The 21557-nt window shown below is 40.1% G+C and overlaps 1 protein-coding gene across 6 annotated transcripts in view; it reads left to right on the top strand.

The window, feature by feature from the left end:
* Positions 1–21557, top strand: part of PCDH15 (protocadherin related 15) — a 1266541-nt gene that overhangs the window by 944628 nt on the left and 300356 nt on the right. For all 6 annotated transcript variants that reach the window (XM_040362073.1, XM_040362072.1, XM_040362074.1 and 3 more), the window contains one exon: positions 21184–21300. In XM_040362073.1, the coding sequence (XP_040218007.1) occupies positions 21184–21300 (117 nt within the window). The remainder of the gene's footprint in view (positions 1–21183; positions 21301–21557) is intronic.

Genomic DNA, 21557 nt, shown 5'->3' with positions numbered 1-21557 from the left:
GGGCTGGATAACTGTATCCTAGGAGAAGGTCGTACACTCTTGTATGTCTGAAAGGACTGACATAGCAACTAATATGTGGGACAGTGCAGAGAAACTAAGAGTGATATTAAAGGGGGTTTTTACTAGAGTACTTGTCTCTTTGCCCTGAATGAGGAAAGTAACAGGTTTTCTTTAAATTAGTGAAAGGACATCAAATATAGTTCTAGCAGCTTATTAAAATAACCCTTGACAAAAGGATATCAATGTGCACATATTCTACTAATCTTTTAAATCAAACATAGACACAGAATAATAAATAAAACATCTTTGACATTCCAATCCCAACTCAAAGCATTTCTGTTTTGCATTTCAGCTATTTCCAGATGTACCAAACACAAACCAGTGAGCCAATACTGATAGGTGCAGACTAGGCTCAATTGCAGAATATCAGATAGCCCATCAGCTGATCCAACAGACTTACCTTAATAAAAAAAGTTTAGGTGAAAAGCGAGAGTGGATTACAGCTTATACAAAACAGAGTTATGCAGTTCAACAAGACAATATTTGTTGCATATTTTCAGCAGCAGTTTCAAAAGTACGAATTCAGAAATCTGTACTCAAAAGCATGAAAGCAACTTTAAATTAAATTAGTATTGGGAAACTGCTTGTAAAAGTTTTCAAAATACCACTATGAATTTGTAGTTGATGGAAGTCTGGCATGTTCTGGCAACAACTTTGAATACATAGAGAGGGTGAATCTTTCCAGTAGGGATATATACAGCAATAAAAAAAGCTAACTGTTCTAATCCTCTCACACTATATACAAAACAAAAAAAAAGGTTTGGCTTTAGATATACTTTATCATTTACCAGAGGGCACAGCTTCACATTTAGAGCAACACCTACTGAATATAATGAAACAAGAAAAGCTGAGTCTCTTGTTAATCCCCACACACACAAGTCAAGTGCTAGATCAACTTGCATGCTGTTTAACATAAGGAAATGATTCTGAACGGCTGCACTTCCAAAAATCCTTTTATTGAAGATTCATATGACAAGAGTGTCCCTAAGACAAGATGGCGGCAGAGCTATGTGAGGGTTGGAGGAATAAATAAAAAAAGGTACCACGCACACTCATTTGATGGACTGATTGGCTATGAGGCGACCGCTAGATCTGTTGTATGTGCCCGCTGCTCACTGGATTGAAGCTGCTCTTTGTTTACACACATTCACTGATTCTCTGTCATGGTCATTCGGTAAGAAGTAACTTCTTCTGATTTGGTGGTGGATTTAGCACGGTTCTTTTCAAACAGAATTTGAAGACTACATCACACATTTGAATGGACTTTGTTTAGTGCACTGGTGTTTAATGTATTGAGTTACCACTGTTGGGGTTTGTTATTTAACCCACTCTGCAGACTTTATATCATTTTATTTTGTTTTATTTTCCAATTTTATATTAGGTTTGCATCACTGTTTAGGATTGATTTCATTTGTTTTACACATGTGAATCACATTTGCTCAATTTATTTCTGATTCATCAATTTATTATTTATTTTTTGATTTATTAGTTTGAGTCACTTCGTTAGAGCGATTCTACTTTTTCCAATTTTTGTTTCTGTATTAATGTTATGCACGAGAATTGCAGCTTTCGACTGTTTTTGGGATTAAGTTCTTTAACTATTTGCACATATTCTCATAGTGCAGTTTCTTTTTTCTATATGACAAGAGGTTGACAGATGGAGCAGGGGACAAAGAGGTAGATGTGTTTCGCGCAAATGTTAGCGCTTAGTCATTAGGCACTAACATTTGTGAATAGTGAATAAAGGGGGCGCTCCAAATATATTAGATAGTAATAGTAATAAATCCTAATACATTAAACAAATAAATAACAAAACAAATAACAAAACCAACAATTGATATTGTGAGCAATCGCCAGAAGTACCACCAAATAGGAGGATTTATACAAAATATGAGTGCAAAAGTCCTAAAATATATAAAAGAATAAAGGGCCAGATCCTCAAAAGAGATACGCAGGCGGATCTGCTGTTCCGCCTGCGTATCCCTGTTTCTATCTTTGGAACTGATCCACAGAATCAGTTTCCAAGAGATAGACAGAAGATCCGGCAGTGTAAAACTATTACACCTGCCGGATCCAGTACCGCGACCGCCGCTGGGGGCATTCATCGTCGAAATTACGCGTCGGGTATGCTAATGAGGAGTTACGTCGATCCTCAAAGCTTTTTCGCATTCGCTACGTCGCCGCTACGTTAGTTTCCCGTCGCTTAGTTACACTTTTGTAAAGCAGCCCTACTTTTACACAGCACGCGTACTGCTGTGTAAAGTATGGCCGTCCTTCCCGCGTCTAATTTTTAAATTTTACGTCGATTGCGTAAGCCGTACGGGAATACGGAAATACGCTACGCGCCGATCAAAAAATGACGTCACGTCGCGCAAAGCACGTCGGGAAATTTGCGTCACAAGCATGCGCAGTACGTCCGGCGCGGGAGCGCGCCTAATTTAAATGGGACTCGCCCCATTAGATTAGGAACGCCTTGCGCCGGACGGATTTGAGTTACACCGCCGCAAATTTCCAGGTAAGTGTGTTGTGGATCGATACCTAACTCGAAATTTGCGGCAGTGTAACTTAAATCTGTTAAATTATGTTGCGCTGCGGGGCTGTGGATCTGGCCCACAGTGCTTGTGCTGAGATGATGTCTTCAAAATTTCACTGTGAAAAAGTTTCCACCTTCACCAGCTGTAAAATCACCCAAAATGTGCTCAAAGGATGGCACCTTACCAGATGGTGTTGACCTATTTAATTAAAAAGAGTTCAATAGTAGCTTTATGTCACAATGGACTTTGTATGCAGCTTAAATTCCTTTGGTTCAGCCTTGTTTCCTCGTTCAGCCGGGTACTGCACTGTAGGGGGAAGCAGAGAGCACAGCACATTCCCCTGCACTGTTTACTTTCCTTTCCCAAAGTAAACAGTGCAGGGGAATGTGCTGTCATATGTCATATTGTCATATTAAGCTCAATACAAGGATTTTTTGAAGTGCAGCCTTATGTAACCTACTGTATATAGTTCCACGTGAAGGAGTAGGATTGTAGGAAAAAAACAAAAGACAGCCAAGGGGGTGGCCCTTCATGCTATGGACAAATTCAGTTATTAGCCTAGATCCTAGGAGTTAGAACACATGAGTTTCTTCCTTAGTTCTTTTTGGTTTTACTTCATACAAGTCACAGGCTGGGTGACAGGCCTGGAAATGTAGGTCCCACCAGTTTCAGCCACTGAACACACGCAATTTCTTGCTGCATGCTTATTTGGCTATGATAGTCCAGTTTCTTTGTGGGCAGTCTGTGGAGTTTTTGCCCTGGGGGCACATTTAACATGCCAGTCAAATGGTTACTGTACCACTAACAGGCTGAGAGAACCTCAGCTTCAGCCAATGTCTGAAGAAGACAACTGAGACTTTGGAAAAAAAATCTTCATTAGAAAGTAACAATTGGGTTTTCCCCTTTCATGCCTCCACACTTATCTGTCTCTTCCTGTCTGTTTGTAGGGGAGGAAATTTAAATTTTGTTGTAATATGTGGAGACTTCAGAATTCCCCCTAAGGGGGTTAACATTTGAGCTAGGAGAGTGGACATTTAGCTGGGAAGGGAGCTTTCCCAGTGGAGGAGCATTGAACATTTAAGAGATGCTGATTTTGCTGTGGGATAAGCTGTAACCTACAGTATTTATGACACGTTGTCCACCACAGTTTAGCCAAGCTCCCACAGCTATGCAAAATCTGTAGTAAGAGTACTCTTGGGGAAGTTGAGTGATGTGGCAGCCATCTTGGTTGAGGGCTTTTGCCCTTACTTGAGCAGTAAATGACAGCAAGCAGAGGAGAAAGATATGGTGCTGCAACATACAGGCTTCCAGTTTCAGGGCCCATGTATGCATTTGCACACTGCTATAGCTGAACCAGGAATGCTGCTTGTTCGAGGTTCAATGGCAAGCTGCCTCTCACGCTGGTTAATTTGAGCTGTGGCAACCAGTCTGTAATTACCTTTGTAACTTTAAGTATATTGTTGGACGGCCCTAAACTAAACTGTTATAACTTTGTGGGCATTGTTTGAAAAGGCATGTTGGAGAGGGGGGTGTCAGGCCATCTTGGGAGCCCCAAAGGGACTTACACTGTCGGATACGTTACGCCGCCGCTGCCCTACATGAATCTGGCCCTAAGACCACATTATTCACATTTTAGTTGTTAATATTACTTAAGACCCCCATTATATTATATCGTTTCTGAAAACAGAGGCCCAGTAGAATAAAATATAATAGTTTCAAGTTTTTTGTTTCACAATGTTTGCGTAGTTGTACTTGACCTCCAGAAGATTTACCCCCCTTCCAGACCAGGCCATTTTTGTGATTATTATTATACAGAATTTATATACCGTCAACAGTTTGTGCATCACTTATTTGGCACTGTGTTATTTTAAATGACAATTGTGTGGTCGTATGATGCTGTACCCAAATAAAAGGTATGTCCTTTTATTCCCACAAATAGAGCTTTCTTTTGGTGGTATAAAGCATATCCAATAAAAAAAAAATGAAAAAAATGTCCTCGTAAATTTAGGCCAATGTGTAAAGTATTGTGCTACGTAATTTTGTTAAAAACATAGTTTTGTGCAATAGTTATAGCATCTAAAAACTATGGGATATTTTTATTTATTTATTTTTTACTAGTAATGGTGGCAATCAGCAACTTATAGGGGCCAGTGACATTAGTACAGTGATCAGTGCCCAAAAATATGCACAGTCACTGTACTAATTAAAAATAAAAAAAATGTGCTAATTATAGTCCAATAAATTATAAAACGTGATTGGTCCAGTGTTTTAACAAATAATATGTTTGATTGATACAGACACCCGGTGATTGAACCACAAATAAGTGCACCATCACCTCACAGAATAAACTGCTTACCAGATAATAAGCCAAAATAAACAGATGGCTTTAGCCCAGCCCAGGCCTTTGTATTTCTGCAAGAAGACAAGGATCCTGTATAGATGTTGATCTCACAAGACACCTAATGTGGGTTAAAGTTGACTCCACATGTAGTGATTTTATATCAACCCAAAAATAAAAAAATATATACCATAGCGTAATATAGTCAAATACATTTGATATACAGTGTATATGGTTTCTCTTGCAATGTTTATCCAAAGGTTGCGTAGTTAAAAACACCGGGTGAGTTTATCACAGACAAGTGCTCCGCCACCTCACTGAGATCCTGCTTACCAGATAACAAGCCACAAGATGCAGGTAGTCTAAACCCAAGTGTTCTTTAAAGCAGAACTCTGCCGTAAAAAAATATTAAAAGCCAGCAGCTACAAATACTGCAGCTGCTGAATTTTAATAAATGGACACTTACATGTCCTGGAGTCCAGCAACGTCTGCAGCAGAAGACGAGCAACTGCTCGTCTCTCTGCTGCCCCACCGCCATCCTTGGTGAGGGAATCAGGAAGTGAAGCGTTGCAGCTTCACTGCCGATTCTCTACTGCACATGCGCGAGACACGCTGCGCCGTACTCACTGGTCCCCTGCTGTCTTCTGGGAGCCGTGTCTTTCCCAGAACACAACGGGGGGCGGGAAGTGATGCACTGGAAGTGGTGTGGTGTAGGGGTGGTGGCGCTGCCTAAGAGTGGTTCCTAGATATTAACACTCCATAAGGATGAGGGTGTGTGCAAAAATAATTAGTGTCGGGCACCTCTGTGCGGTGAGCTCATGTCAAGGGCCCCCGATGTGGTTCCAGTAGGCAACCCTAATAATGATTTTCAGAAGTTTCAAAAAACCCTGGGTGGGTTCTGAAACTGTGGTTAAGTGCTAGTAGTAGTGGTTATAAGCCTAAGACAACCAATGGCATTGGGTCCCCAAAGCCAATGAGAAATTATATACGTGAGAAAAAAAATATATATATAGGGTGCACAATAAGCAAAAATTGTGATCACAAAAAAGAGAAAACAAACAGAACAACATACTCCAGTCCTGGTGTTCAAAGGTGTGTCAGTACTGGGTGCATCAATCTAGATATAATACCTATTTATAAAAAAAGGACTGTAATGGTCACCACCGTTTACGATATTCCCATTCCATCATCCACGACAGCTTATCTGACACTACACAATCTAGCAGACACGATCTATCCCATTTCCCAGAAAAGCTATGTTACTGGTTTCAAAATGTATGAACAAACACTTTTAATGGTATCTTAGCTTTCTTATATACAGTACAAGCATGTTACAGTGACAATGAAACTCTCCACCCCCAGCATCACACAATGGGGCTTCAATACACCTTGTTGAACAGGTGATAAATGGTTTAATGTCATGACATATTTGAGTGCTAGTGGACACAAAGCTAGTAGTCCTTCAATGGGTACAACTCTTGAGTGAGCACACCCTACACCTCCGGTTCTAAAGTTCACACAAACATTTGGTGTGTTCGCAGGTTCTGGTGCGAACCAAACAGGGGGTTGTTTGGCTCATCCCTATTAGTGATGTGCTCATTCAACCAGACCTGTAGGGGGCGTTTGGTCCTCCCTATATATTATAGTCCACATGGACATTGGAGTAAGTAAACCACACCCAATGTTGAACAGGTGATAAATGGTTTATTGTCATGACATATTTGAGTGCTAGTGGACACAAAGCTGGTAGTCCTTCAATGGGTACAACTCTTAAATGAGCACACCCTACACCTCCGGCATTGATAATATCCTGTTAGTTTTTTGAAAAAGCTAACTTTATTGATGGGGGATCAAGAATATTTGGGGACACTCTATTCCTCAAAGAAGAGACCCCTCTTAAATTTACCTGTGGTTTGTCCGGTAAAATTGTCCTCAATATTCGATCATTGACAAAATGCCAACGCCTGGACACCATCTGTTTAATGCTTTTGTGCTATAAAGAATAAGTGGTCACAAATGGGACTCCCTGGGAAAAAGGCCCAGAGCCCTGAGAAGGCCTATATACAAGAAGATCACACCTATTGAGTTGCTTGACAGCCTCCAAGGTGGTCATCAAACGATCTTCCATATAACCTTTTCCCAAAAACCGATGGGTAAGAATCTGTGACAGAAATTCATCCTGGCTGGAGCAGTTCCTCTTGAGCCTCATGTACTGGCTCTTTGGAACTGATCCAAGCCAGGGCCTATGATGGCAACTATCCACCGGATAAACGAGTTCCTGTCAGTGGCCTCTATGATTGGCATTGAGGGAGACCATAAAGGACTGAAGGGATGGAACATTGCCATCCCACAGGAGGAGGATGTAATTTATGTATCTAGCCCACAGGATCAACTGGGGTATGTCCCGGGCATAGATGACATCCTCCTCCCACCGGGCCATGAATAAATTGGCCAGGCTGGGGGGCATACTTAGCCCCCATAGCCACTCCCCTCTGTACTAATGACACTGTCTGGGAAGGGATTAACATCAGGGGATCAAATGGTCAAATGTGTTTCTAGCCCGTACTTTTGCACTGTGGAGGATGTGCTTTTACTAAGGGTAAATTCCACAAAATTCAAATCCTCCTCATACAACAGTATCTCTAGTTCACCCATCTTGTCCACCAGGTTCCTGGCATTAGTGAACATGCCTTGTAGTTTAGACTGGTTGCATACTATTCTCCTATTGGGTGTTCCAGGATTGGAAATAGGACTTGTTACTATACTTACCTTGGGTTTATTTGATTTAGTCAACCTACCACTAATGTTCCTAATACTACCCTCTGGGGTATTTTCCACACTGACTATCTCTACCTCTGGCCCCTTCCCCATCGCCAATTTAAAAACCTCTCTAACTTTTTGGCCATCTTTGCTCCCAACACATCTGTATCCTCCTTATTTAGGTGCAATCTGTCCCTTCTATAGTACTGGTGACCGACTGAGAAGTCGGCCCATTTCTCCAGGAACCCAAACCCCTCCTTACTACACCAGCTCTTCAGCCACTTGTTTACTTGCCTAATCTCCCTCTGCCTTTCTGATGTGGCTCGATGTACTGGTAGTATTCCTGAGAATACCTGAGTAGTATTCCTGAAAATACTACCTTGTTGGTCCCTTTCCTGAACTTATCTCCCAAGTCCTTAAAATCATTCTTTAAGACACACCATCTGCCTCTGACTTTGTCATTGTTGCCAATGTGCACCCTGGCAGCTGGATCTTCCCCAGCCCCTCCCAGTAATCTGTCCACCAGATCCGTGATGTGCCAAACCCGAGTGCCCGGTAGACAGCATACAGTTTGGCGGTTCAGGTCTTTGTCACAGATTCCCCTCTCTGTCCTTCTAAGAATGAAGTCCCCTTCCACCAGAAACTGTCTATCCTTTGCCTTTACTCCCCCCCCCACTCTTACTAGAGGAGTTCTTCCCCTTGCAGCTAGGAGAGTCCCTCAGCTCAGCTACAGAAGTGCTGGTCCTTAAACAAATGGATTCAGTCAGCGCGAAATAGCATTAACACTGAACACTCAAGGTCAATATATTGCAATCCTTAAATAGACATAAAATACAAAATAGTGCAGCGCTAAAAATAAAAAATATATTCTAAAAACACATTGGGATAGTATTGAACTGCTTCAAAACATATAAACAGTCCCAGTTCATATAGTTCGAGAACCAAGGATGACGCAAAAGAAGGCACCAACAAGTAAGAGTAAACTCCTCAATAGTGATCAGTGTGCTCGAAAACGATATGCTGGTCCCTGACTGGTTTCACCAATGTCACTCAATGGAGTGTACTTATTGAGATATGACAGCCCTGGATCAGCCTCCCTGGCACTTCCCCCTCTATCCTTCCTGACTGTCATCCATTTTCCAGCTCTCCTTTAGTATAGAGGGTATTCTCAGTGCTGAAAGTTGCTTCCCTAGATAATGATCTAAAACAGAAGCTTTGACATACAATGAATGCAGATTTTTTTTTTGTAAAAAAAATCATATTTTACAAGGCTAAGAACATTTCCAGCAAGCACAGAAAATACCTGCTGATCTTGCATTGTTTTTGCAATTTCCTTGTAGCTACAAGCACAAATAACATATTTTTTTCTTCATTCTACAAACTACTAGTTATCCCACCCCCATACAATGGAGATGAAGAGAGGAAGACATGTTTAAAGTCCTGTCTGGTTGACAACTATGACTCCCTCCCTAAATATAGTGGAGCAAATTAGTGTAAATTTACATTAAATACTCATGCATTGTTCAGTCATTTAACATTTACAGTACAAAACTGTATGTTATGGTTAGTTATGGATAGTATACATTTTGAAAATATACAATTGACATTACAATCATGTGGTATATATTGGTAACTGCATCACACATAATAGTTTCCTACCTAGGTAATGTATTTAAAGTTCCTAACTAGCTTTAGAAAAATAATTGAATTTATGCCGTTAAAAGGCAGGAGCTGAATCTGAATAGTGCATGACTGTGTTTATGGTAATTGTCAGCCATCAGGTTTCATGGAAAGAAAAATTATGCATAACAGCTATTATTATGTCATGTGTGTACACATTTACTGAATATATAATTGTGCTATTTACAACTAACCTTCACTTATCAGCTTGATTGTGTGCACCCAATTTACTATATGAATGAAGAGCTAAATCTGTGTTTTCTAAAACACAATAAGTAACTGCAATCATTCTATAATACTGTATGTTTTGTAAGTTACCATAGAATATGGAATAAATTGATGTTGATATAGTTACTACAATTTGATTTATTCTCATTTTCAGTTGCCAGCATTAGAAAATAGTGGCATTGCCATTGTTATCTTGCCCTCATTGACTGTAAACACATTAGAAACAATTTAGCATTGTAGTGGTGTATGAGATCTGGCTGAATTATTAACAGAAGAAGTCTGCTGATAAAAAAATTACAATTATGAGGATGAATACAAGCATTGTGGGTGCGAAAAGGAAGATATGTAGCTTAATTAGGGGAGGACAATGCACAAAGAACTGCGGTCTCTGACATTGTTTGCATGATAAATATGGATCTTCGGCTAAAGTAGTAAAAATGTTTTAAAACATACAATGTTCTAACAAAATGTCCATATATTAGCCTAGTGCTCTGCAGTTATTATATTGTCTGTGTATTTACTAGCATTATGTACGGTACTTCCTGTAGTCTACAGTGTACTGTAAATATAGATGGTGGATTTGTTTCTGCATCCTAGAGAATGGTTCCAAAATATTGGAAGTGGAGGAAGAGGGGGCTCACCAAAAGAGCTCCAAAGGCATACAGTATAATTCCACTTAATAAATAGAAAGCCATATTTTTATTTGAAAAAAAAAAAAAAAAAGTAAAGCAATCAGATAGCTTCTAACTATTCATTGTAAAAACAAATTAAAATGTACTGCATATGTGGTATAGGTATAAGTTTAAAATTTCTGAGTCCTAATACATTAAATATGCATTTCAGAAAAATATCTTTAAAACATCATTTTTTTTCTCAAGCAAAATATGACCGTATTATATCCTAATTAATTGAAATTACACAAAGGTCTCTATAGTGAGTATATTTTTCACAATGTTACTCTCATTACCAAGGAATTGTTTTAGCATTAAGAAGAATGTTTGCATGATACCGATAGGGCAAAATTCTTGAGATTTCCGATACCGTTACTCGGCTCTATAAAAATAAATTACGCTATTCTGGCAAATTCCCAAAACATAATGGTTGCTAGGTTTCATCTCTGTACCAGTAATACCATGTCATTTTAGTCACACTAGAGCGCATTTTTATAAAATGGTTATTTAGGTAAATTACATACGCTGCCCATATTAATCTGAAATAGCAATTAAGGATGTAATTTACATTACATGCATGGGGAGAGTTTTATGAGCGGTTTAATAGCGCTATTTTTACCGCAAAAACACAGCAAAAACGCAGCAAAAATGCACCAGTGTGAAAGGGCTTTTAGTGAATTGTGTGGCAAACTTAGGCCCCTTTCAGACTGGGGCGGGAGCCGCGGTGGCGGTATAACGCCGCTAAAATAGCTGCGCTATACCGCCGGGATTGCCGCGGGAATCAGCCGCTAGTGGTGCGGTATTAACCCCCGCTATCGGACGATAAAGGATTAATTGCCGCGGTTTCCCATTGTTTTCAATGGGAAGGAGCGGTGAAGGAGCGGTATACATGCCGCTCCCCTCACCGCTCCAAAGATGCTGCTGACAGGAGATTTTTGTGTCTGCCGCCAGCGCATCGCCTCAGTGTGAAAGCCCTCGGGCTTTCACATTGAGTCTGCAGTGAAGGAGTTTTTCAGGCCGTATAGCAGCACTATTTTTAGCGTTGTACCGCCTGAAAAAAATCCTCAATGTGAAAGGGGTCTTACTGTACACAGTTAAAGTCACTATCTACGTGATATTCTTGATGGTTGGATGTGAAAAAAATGAAAAAAAAAAGTAAAGCATATTTACTTTATTGTATTACAAGAGTATACATTATCAAGGTAATTTTTAAAAGGCAGTGTTAAGTGCAGGAAATCTGCAAAGTGCACACCATGACACAACCAGCTTAATCTTCATTTTACTTTTACTACGCCAAATCTGATTGATTGTCATTGAATAATATTAGATTATAATAGGGCAGGCAGGTCAGACATGATCAGTCCCCATTGGTGGGTGGAATATGAAAAGATAGGGGGAGGGCTATGGCATGTGATAAAAAGTTTCCCATGTTACAACAAACAACCATTGGAAATGGTACCATTCGTATTCAAATACAAAATATGCCAAATACATGAGCAAAATGTGACAACATATTGAAGTGTTTGTTAACCAATGCCAGAAGTCTACCAAGCAAAATAGGTGAGTTGAAAGCTTTGGTGTAGGAAAAGAACTATGATTTAATTGGTATTGCTGAATCTTGGCTTCACTCTTTACATGACTGGGCTGTTAATATTCCTGGCTATGCTCTCTTTTGGAGAGATAGGGTAAAATGTGGGAAGTAATCTCCAAGTGAAGTGTGAAAGAGGACCTAGTTGATGGAGAGTGTGATGAGGCTAAAGCATTATTGTTGGAATTGCACATGGGTGTGTGTACTACAAAGTTAATCATTGGAGTTTGTTACAGTCCACCCAATGTTAAAAAGAAAGTGGAGAGTCAACAAGGAGCACAGATTGAAAGGGCTGGGACAGTCATAATAAGGCATTTCAAATACCCAGAGATTGACAGGAGTAATGGCACTGCACAAACATTTAAAGGGCAAACATTTATAAACCTATTAATAGACAATGTTATGGTACAATGTAAAAAGGGCTGAAATAGGAAATTTGCTCTGCTGGACCTTGTAATCTCAAACAATGCAGAGCTTATTACTAATGTTCAAATAAAAGAACATCTGGGTATCAGTGACTATAACATAATTTAATTTAATGTTAACTGAAATCCACAATGTCATACTGGATATATAAAAACACTTAACTTTAAGAGAGCAAGCTTTCCAAGGATGAGGGTTGCTCTCCAAGACTTATGCCTCGTACACACAACCATTTTTCTCAGCAGGAAAAAAAACAAAAAATTTCCTGACGTGATTCCTCTCCAGCCTGACTTGCATACACATGTTCATGTAAAAAAAGTCTGACCAAAGCGCGTGACGTACAACACATACGACAGGACTATAAAGGGGAAGTTCCTTTCAAATGGTGCCACCCTTTGGGCTGCTTTTGGGCTGCATACTTGATTCTGAGCATGCACGTTTTTTCCCCCTTGGAAAAGCATACACACAACTGTTTTTGCGAAGAGAAAAAAACTGACAGGAAACACGACGAGAAAAAAAAGAGCTGATTTCATTTATTTCGGGCAGTTTTTTCATTAACCACTTAAGGACCGCCTAACGACGATATACGTCGGCAGAATGGCACCGCTGGGCACAATCACGTACCTGTACGTGACTGTATAAAGCCCAGTGGTGGGTTGCAGGCGCGACCCGGTCAAAAGCTCCGTGACCTCGGCCGCGGGACTCGTGGACCCGATCGCCGCTACAGTCCCGCGATCGGTCCCCAGAGCTGAAGAACGGGGGGAGCCGCGTGTAAACACTGTGGCGCTGTCATCGATTGTGTGTTCCCTAATATAGGGACGCACAATCAATGACATCAGACCTACAGCCACACCCCCCTACAGTTGTAAACACACTTCAGGGAACACATAACCCCTTCAGTGCCCCCTTGTGGTTAACTCCCAAACTGCAACTGTCATTTTCACAATATACAATGCATTTTAAATGTGTCAAAATTGTCCAAAGTCTCCGCCATAATTTTTTTTTTTTTTTTAGTTGTGATACTTATTCTATTAAATGATGCCCTGGAAACAGATGTATTCATTAATTTAGCAGAACATTCATAAACATGCCACAAAGATGCAAATAAATACAGAGATGAAAGAGAATAAAATATAATGTGTTGCTTGAAAAAAGACGCAAGCAGCATCGTTTTTTAATTTTTTTTTAATACTGTGTCTCCTTCCTTTTTTTTTTTTCCACTTCAGACTCATAACGTCCATAACGTCTCTTCTGTGGCTTCGCATCATATGTAGTTCATTCATTTTTTTTTTCTCTCTCTCTTTTTTTTTTCTTTTGTTTATTGCGTTTTCTTTTTCCTTGATTGTTTGTGTAATTTCTTTTTTGGAAAATTCTTCATCTTTCATTTTTAAACAAGCAATTATAATGTGAAACCTCCTCCCCTCGGGCGGTGTTAACCTGAGGTATTGCTTGCCTCTTCCTTTTATTTCCCCCCTCTCCTAATCCCCCTCCCCATTCCCCTCCCCCTCCTCCCCAAATCTGTGTATCTAGTTGATGTTTAACTTATTTATTTGTTTTCTCACCTGTCTGTTTCTGTCATTCCCTGTACAATTTTTTCTGATGTTTTAAAAACTCTCCATTTCTCCCATATCTCTCTATATCTGTCTTCTCCTGCGATCTCCTCTCGAGCAAGATACTCCATTTCTGCTATGTAGTCTACTCGCTCTATCCACTCTGTTATTGATGGCCTCTTTGGGTGTAGCCAATTTTTGGGGATTAGGCCCTTTGCTGCATTTAGCAGCACAGGGACCAAAGTTGTTCCATACTGTTTTTTTTGGTTTTCCATGGAATAGGCAAGTCCAAAGATTACATAAGATCTTCTCCCCTGTTATTTCTTCTATATATTCTAATACTTCTTCCCAATATTCTTGTATTCTCGGACAATCCCACCAGATGTGCATTGTTGTTCCCTTTTGCTTACAATTCCTCCAACAAAGCTCTGAATTGTTTGAATGTATTTTACTCATTCTTACTGGGGTCAAATGCCAGCATACCATACACTTGTAGTTTCCTTCAATAGTAGTAATATCAGACGCAAAATCATACACTGCACCTATCATTTGTGAATCATCTATCTTTTTATCCATGTCATTTGCCCACTTTTCTACACATGACAATGTTCCCTGCATCTCCATATCTGTTAATATACCATATACCAGTAATATACCATGTTTCAGTGGCTTATCAATGTTGCATATCTTTTCTATTGGGTTTGATGTTTTATCATCCCTAATGGGCTGTGGTTAAGTGCTCACAAAGTGTTTTAACTGATAATACTCCTAATCACTCAAGTATTGATCCCCTTCTACTGTTTTTATGTCTTGTCTTAAACTTATTTTACCTTGTGTGGTGATATCTTTTAATTTTTTTTTCTCCCAGTTGCTTTCCCAACTGTGTCTTATTGCCTGGTGGAAAAAAATGAGTGCCTGCTAGTGAAATTAAAGGGGAGTTGCACTCCCATTTTCCCCCCTATATACTGTGTCCCATATTTTAAATACATTTTTTGTTATATTGTGAGCGTCCGTGCCCAATTTTCTAGCTTTAGGTGGTATCCACACATTCTTATTTAATTGTGTCGTGCTTAATATATCTTCCATCTTTTTAGTGTGTATATTTGTCCATTGAAGTCTCCTGACAGTATTACATAACCCTGTTTAAAATCCATTAGGGCATTCAAAATCCCCCTAAGGTATTTTTGAGGGTGTCTATTAGGGCAGTATATATTTGCAAGCGTATATTTTTTCCCTTGGAGGGCCCCTCTTAGGAACAAGTAGCGACCATCTGGGTCGACTTTCCTTTCTTCTACCTTAAAAGAGATGTTCTTCCCCACGCCTATGGTGACCCCTTTTGCTCTCTTCTTTGGAGAATCTCCATAGTACCAAGTTGGGATTGCCCGAGTCTCACATTGGAGTCTAATGCTATATGTGTCTCTTGCAGGAAAACTATTTCTGCAGAGTACCTTTCAATCTCTCTTAATACCATATGCCTTTTTTCTGGGGAATTAAGGCCTCTCACATTATATGTTATGAAATTTATGTTAGCCATATCTTTCTATTTTTTCTTTTTTCAGACAGATATATGTTTGTTTTATGATACACAGATCCGAGTCCCCTTCCTCCCCCCTCCACCCTCCCACCCCTCCTCCCCCCTTCCCCAGCTCCCTCCCACCTCCCATCCCTCCCAACTCCCACCCTACTTCCCTGGTTGTACCTTGACCCTATGGTCTTCGTATAGAGCCTTTTCTCTTTGGCGCTCTTGGCGCTCTTTTACTCCTCTCACTGAGGTGGAGTTCTAATTGGTACACTCTCTTTTCCCCCTTCCCCTATTCCTAGGGCAATGGAGCGGAGCACTCTCAGGTTCCCCCTCCCTATATCCCACTATTTAGCTTACTATTTTAATCCTCCATGGTCCCTCCCCACCTCCCACCCCCCCTCCCCCTGGCCGCCAGGCTCAATCATTTAATGGTTGGTGTTGGGATATCCAATTTTTGACAAAATTCTGGCATTTCTTCAATAAACCTAAGCCTTGCAGTGACCCCATTTTTTCTACCAATCAGGCACGCTGGAAACCCCCAGTTATACTGAATTCCATGTTCTTGCAAAACTACTAGCAATGGTTTTAGTCGTCTTCTTCTTTTCAGCGTCTCCTGAGTCAGATCTTGGTATATTTGAATGCTATGCTCTTCAAAATTTTTTTGCGATTTGCCTCTTAGTTTTCTCCATAATTGGTTTCTTTCCTCCCAACTCTCAAATCTCACAATGATATCTCTTGGGTTCTCCTGTGGTATTTCTCTTGGTCTTCTTATCCTATGTGCTCATTCTATTCTTAGTGGGGAGGTTGTTTCTCTCTCTAATATTGGATTACAAATTTTCATTATTATTTCTGAGAGGTTTTCAACCTGCGATGAGTCTGGTACTCTGCGTATTCTGATATTTTTCATTCTGTCTCTGTTTTCCTGATCTTCTAATTTGTATGCTTGTTTTTGTTGGTTCACTTTTAATGATTTAATTTCTTCCTCTAATTCTTTAACCTTAGTTACATTGAACTCTATCTTTTTCTCGACTTCTTCCACTCTTTCTAACATGTGCCCTATATTTCTCTCCATTCTTTCCATTTGTGATTTGAGTGATTTTTCTAAGGCGGCAAACATTCCTTCTATTTCAATTTTTGTTGGTAATAGTGTCCTGTCTTGCTGTTCTTCCTCAGTTCTCTGATCAAAATCTATTTCCTCCTCTTGATCCATTCTAGACTCCGACAATGTATCATGTTCTGGAGGAACTTTGGTAGGTGCCTTTTTCTTCTCCTTTTTTTGTCCTTTTCTGACTGACTGCTTTTGACACCTTGTTGTTTTTCCTCGGCCTGTTTGTCTTCATTTGCCACATAGGACACAAATTTACTCATCGGGCCCGGGCTTTGACTTAGCCGGGGGGGTTTCGAGGCTGCCCCACCTCTCGCTCCTCTTCCCCTTATACTCATCTTTCCCCAACCTTGCTCTTCTGGCTTTCCCTGTTGTCAGACCTGTGAACTAAACCTAATACTGGGTCTGATATGGGCTCTGGAGGATTTTAACTTCTGAGGTCTTTCAATGAGAAGGGATGGTAGTGAAACATTTAACGTGGGGCTCTGAGAGATGGGGGGGGAGAGGAAAGAAGAAATAATAATACAAGAGAAAAAAAAAAAATAAAAAAAATAAAGAGGAACAAAATAACGGCGTCTTCTATGCTGTATGGAACTGCAGACAGTTCATGGGTCAGATACACATTTTGTTTCAGAAAATCACATGCGTCGTTAGGTGTGTAGATAAAATCCTTACTCTTCTCTTTCTCTTTTAAATATATCTTTGCTATATTTCAAACACTTTCATTTATCCAGCAAAGCATATAAAAAGAAAAAAAATGTCATTGTTGTTCATTGTTGTTCTGAGAATAACGCTAATGTAGCTTTCTTATTAGTGTATGTTCCATTTACCAGAGACTCAATAAATCAGGGAAGCAGCAGTATTCCACATTTAAATTCAGAGTATTAGAGTTTCGATACTTTATTTAAAAAGTGCACTTTAAAAAATGTCCCAGAGAACTCATTTTAAACTCAGAATTTTTTTTTCACTGAGCTTTTATTTTTTTTCCAATCATATACCTGGTGTGCCAGCAGATTTTCCTTTTAAGTTTTGAAATAAAGTTTTTACTCACCGGTTTGATGTCTCAAGGGGGGAGGGATAAGACCAGCTAACCTGAAATAGATTATGTTACTGTTTTACCGGTATGCATATAGATTGGGGGAACGGGTGACACAAGCCCCTCTTCATGCTCTAATGCTGCCGATATGCTGCTGGTGCGGGTTATGTTCCATTCAATGGCACTCACGGCTCCCCTTAGTCACCTCCACCTGCACTGGTTATTTCTTAGTCATAGCTAGACTAAGCACTGAGCTACAGTGTGAAAGGCGTCAGCTTATGTTCTATTTTTTGCTGTGGCATGTATTTTTTGTGACCTGTTTTAATAAAAGGAACGTTTTTTGGAGTGCGGCTGTCCAAGTTTTCCTCTGTATTTTTGCATGTAATTTCTCACTACCTATTAAATTTTGTGAGACACTGTAGGGCACTGATGGGCACTGTAGTGGCACTGATGAGCACTGATGTGGCATGGATGAACACTTATGTGGTGACGATGTGGCACGTATGAGCACTGATGTGGCATGAATGAGCACTTATGTGGCATGGATGTGGCAGGGCCGAGCACTGATGTGGCATGGATGAGTACTGATGTGGCTTGGATATGGCACAGATGAGTACTGATGTGGCATGGATGGGGCATTGATGAGCACTGATGTGGCATGTTTGTGACACGGATGAGCACTGATGTGGCACGGATAAGGCATGGATAATGACTGATGTGGCACAAATGAGCACTGATGTGGCATGTATGTGGCACGGATGAGCACTGATGTGGTATGGATGTGGCATGGATGAGCACTGATGTGACATGTATGAGGCATGAATGAGCACTGACGTGGCATGAATGTAGCATGGGTGAGTACTGATGTGGCATGGATGCGGCACAGATGAGCACTGATGTGGCATGGATGAGTACTGATGTGGTATATACGGCCATGGATGAGCACTGATGTGGAATGGATGGACATGTATGAGCACTGATGTGGCATGGATGTGGCACAGATGAGTACTGATGTGTCATGGATGAGGCATGAATGGGCAAAGATCAGTGCTGTAGGCACTTCAAATCCAGCCCACCCGCACTGTTACACTTGCTCCCTCCTCACACGCTGTACTGATCGCTGTGAGGAGAGGAGAGAGCTGAACCGCACAATCACTGGTTTGTAGACAAGTGATTAAAGGGCTGCTGTTATTGGCCCTTTACCCCTGTCCGTGATGCGCTGGGTCCGAAGAGTCATGGACACTTCTGTGTGCGCTCCCCAGGGGGGCGCGCGCGAGTTCGGGAGGAAGTCAATAACTGCCCTCACAGAACTAGCCAACTGCACTGTAGCCGTCATTTGGCTTTTGCACGGTCGGCAATTGGTTAATATATTTATAAATTATATAGGGTCTGGGATTAAAAGTACCATTTCAGTCTTTGCAGATGACACCAAGCTATGCAATGTAATAATGTTCTTACAGGGTGTCTCAAACTTACAAGCCAACCTCAAGCCACTGTTTAATTGGGTAACTGTGTGGCAAATGAAGTTTAAGGTTGATAAATGTAAAGTTATGCACTTGAGGGCTAAAAATGTGCACATTTGGAGTACAACTGGGAGGAATCAATGGTAGAGAAGATCTGAGGTGTTCTCGTAGATTATAAGCTTAATAATAGCATGCAATGTCAAGCAGCAATTTCCCAAGTGAGCAAAACATTTTTTTGTTTAAGAGAGGTTTGGACTGCAGAGAGAGATATAATTTTGCCCCTGTACAAATCATTAGTAAGACCACATATGGAATACACAGTTTAGTTTTGGGCACCAGTTCTCAAAAAAGGATATTGGGGAAGAGAAGTGCAGAGAAGGACAACCAAACTAATAAAAGGCTTGGAGGGGCTCAGATATGAGGAAAGATTAGAGGAACTTAATGTATTCTCTCCTGAGAAGAGGAGATTAAGGGGGGATATGATAAACATGTATAACTACATAAGTGGTCCAAATAGTGAACTCTGTGTAGTTATTCTCTAAGTTCATTGCAGAGGACAATGGGGTATGCTTTACATCTGGAGGAAAAAAGATTTAATCCCAAAATAAAAAAAAAAGGCTTCTTCTCAGTAAGAGCTGTGGAAATGTGGAATAGACTCTCTCAAGAGCTGGTTCTGACCAGCTCAAAATATTGTTTTAGAAAAGTCTGGATTCTTTCCTAAATGCACATAATATACCTGGATACTAATATTCATAGGTAATATCCGATTGTCTGTTGGGGGATCAGGATGGAATTTTTTCTCTCCACTGGACCAATTTATTCATGCTTTACTGTGGATATAAGATAATGTATATGGAAGTTTTCTATTTATATGTATGTTTTTTTTTATATTGGTCAAACTGGATGTACTTGTGTCTTTTTTTAACCAGATTAACTATGTAACTATGATAATACATAGTGCATTTTATAATTGTACTTTATATCCCTAGATTTGATGCAAGGTTACTATAATTCATCCAAATATTCTGATTTCAGTGTTTTGTTTAGAATGCCAGAATATGCTAATCTGAGTGTAGTAATGCACAAAAACTTTAATGGATAAAACAAAGTGGCAACTCACATGTGGCATTAAGTAACGTCTCGTACACGCGCTCGGTTTTCTCGGCAAGAACCAGCAAGAAAACTGCTGGCAGAGCTTTCTTGCCGAGTAAACCAAGCGTGTGTACGAGGCTTTCAGGTTTCTCGTCTGGAAATCTGTCCAGAATCTCAACGAGAAAAATAGAGATCCTGCTCTCTATTTTCTTGTCGAGATTCTTGTCTGCCTGTTTCCCAAAGAGAAACCCGAGCGTCTGTATACTTACCTGTCGCCGTTGAAACCCGTGCATGCTCGAAATGACTTTGACGCATGCGCGGTGGCTTCCACGGCATAGGTAGGGTAAAGCAAGATGGTGGCAACGGCATAGAATGTGACGAGCAAATGCTTGTCGTACGCGATGACGTCACCTGCGTTCTTGCCTTTAAAAAAAACAAGGTTCTTTTGAAAGGAGTGTGTGTATACTCGGGCGGCAAGAGATTCTTGCCAAGAATCTCGTCAGGAAAAACAACGTTTTTTTCCTGACAAGATTCTGGACCGTGTGTATGAGGCTTTAGAGTGCATGTCACAAATATTTGCGTCATGCACTCTTATTAACTGCCACACCTGAGTGGCCACTTTGTTTCTACCCATTAAATATTTTGTGGATTACTACACTTAGATTAGTGCTCTCTGGTATATATTTATATATTCACAGAGATTTCTCTAAGGAACTGCAACAAGTGTTAACCTGTATGAACACTTGTGTACTTTTTTCCCTCAGCCTCTATTGTACCATGTAGCCAGAACTTTTTTTTTACTTTTCCACCATTCTGCTTTATTTCTATTTTATTTAGAAATAATCTATTCCTCAACCATATGAATGTGTTGTGGACATAACATGTTGGTAAAAAAAGTTTATTTTCTGAAAGTGCAGGAGAACTTTCCTGTACTCCGTGTCACATTTAGACAGTATTGAAATGGTTGATTAATGTTACATTGTATTAATAGGATTGGGAAAGCTGCAGGCAGACTACGATAATGGAAGATGGTTAAATATTCTTTGAAAATTAAATTGTTGAACCTGTGATGTAATTTCACATCTACTGTAAAAAATAAATAAACAAATACTGATTTTAATTTTGTTTTTCAGGATATGAATGATTTCTCGCCTGTGTTTAGTCGAGCACTCTACTGGGGAATGGTGGCTCCAGATGCCCTAAAGGGCACAGTGATAGTTACAGTTTCAGCTGAAGATTATGATACTCCAGTAAGTAACAGTCATATATTAATACAATTGTCCCCAAGTGAGAAACCTCTATAACCCTCATAAATGACCTAGCCCTCTGAGCATTTACATTGATTATTAAGAGTCTCTCCCAGCAGTGGATCTCATGCATTTTTTATATTTGCCAACTGCTTGTCATTATACTGCATTTTGCAATCATTTCAGCCAACCTGAATACATAAAATGGTCTTTAACTAAAACATCAAGAACTGACAATTTTTATGTAGAATGGTAGAAAA

Source organism: Rana temporaria, chromosome 8, assembly GCF_905171775.1.
Source record: "Rana temporaria chromosome 8, aRanTem1.1, whole genome shotgun sequence".
Lineage (NCBI taxonomy): Eukaryota > Metazoa > Chordata > Amphibia > Anura > Ranidae > Rana > Rana temporaria.
Note: the sequence above shows the minus strand (reverse complement) of the source record. Positions and strands in the feature narration are given on the sequence as shown.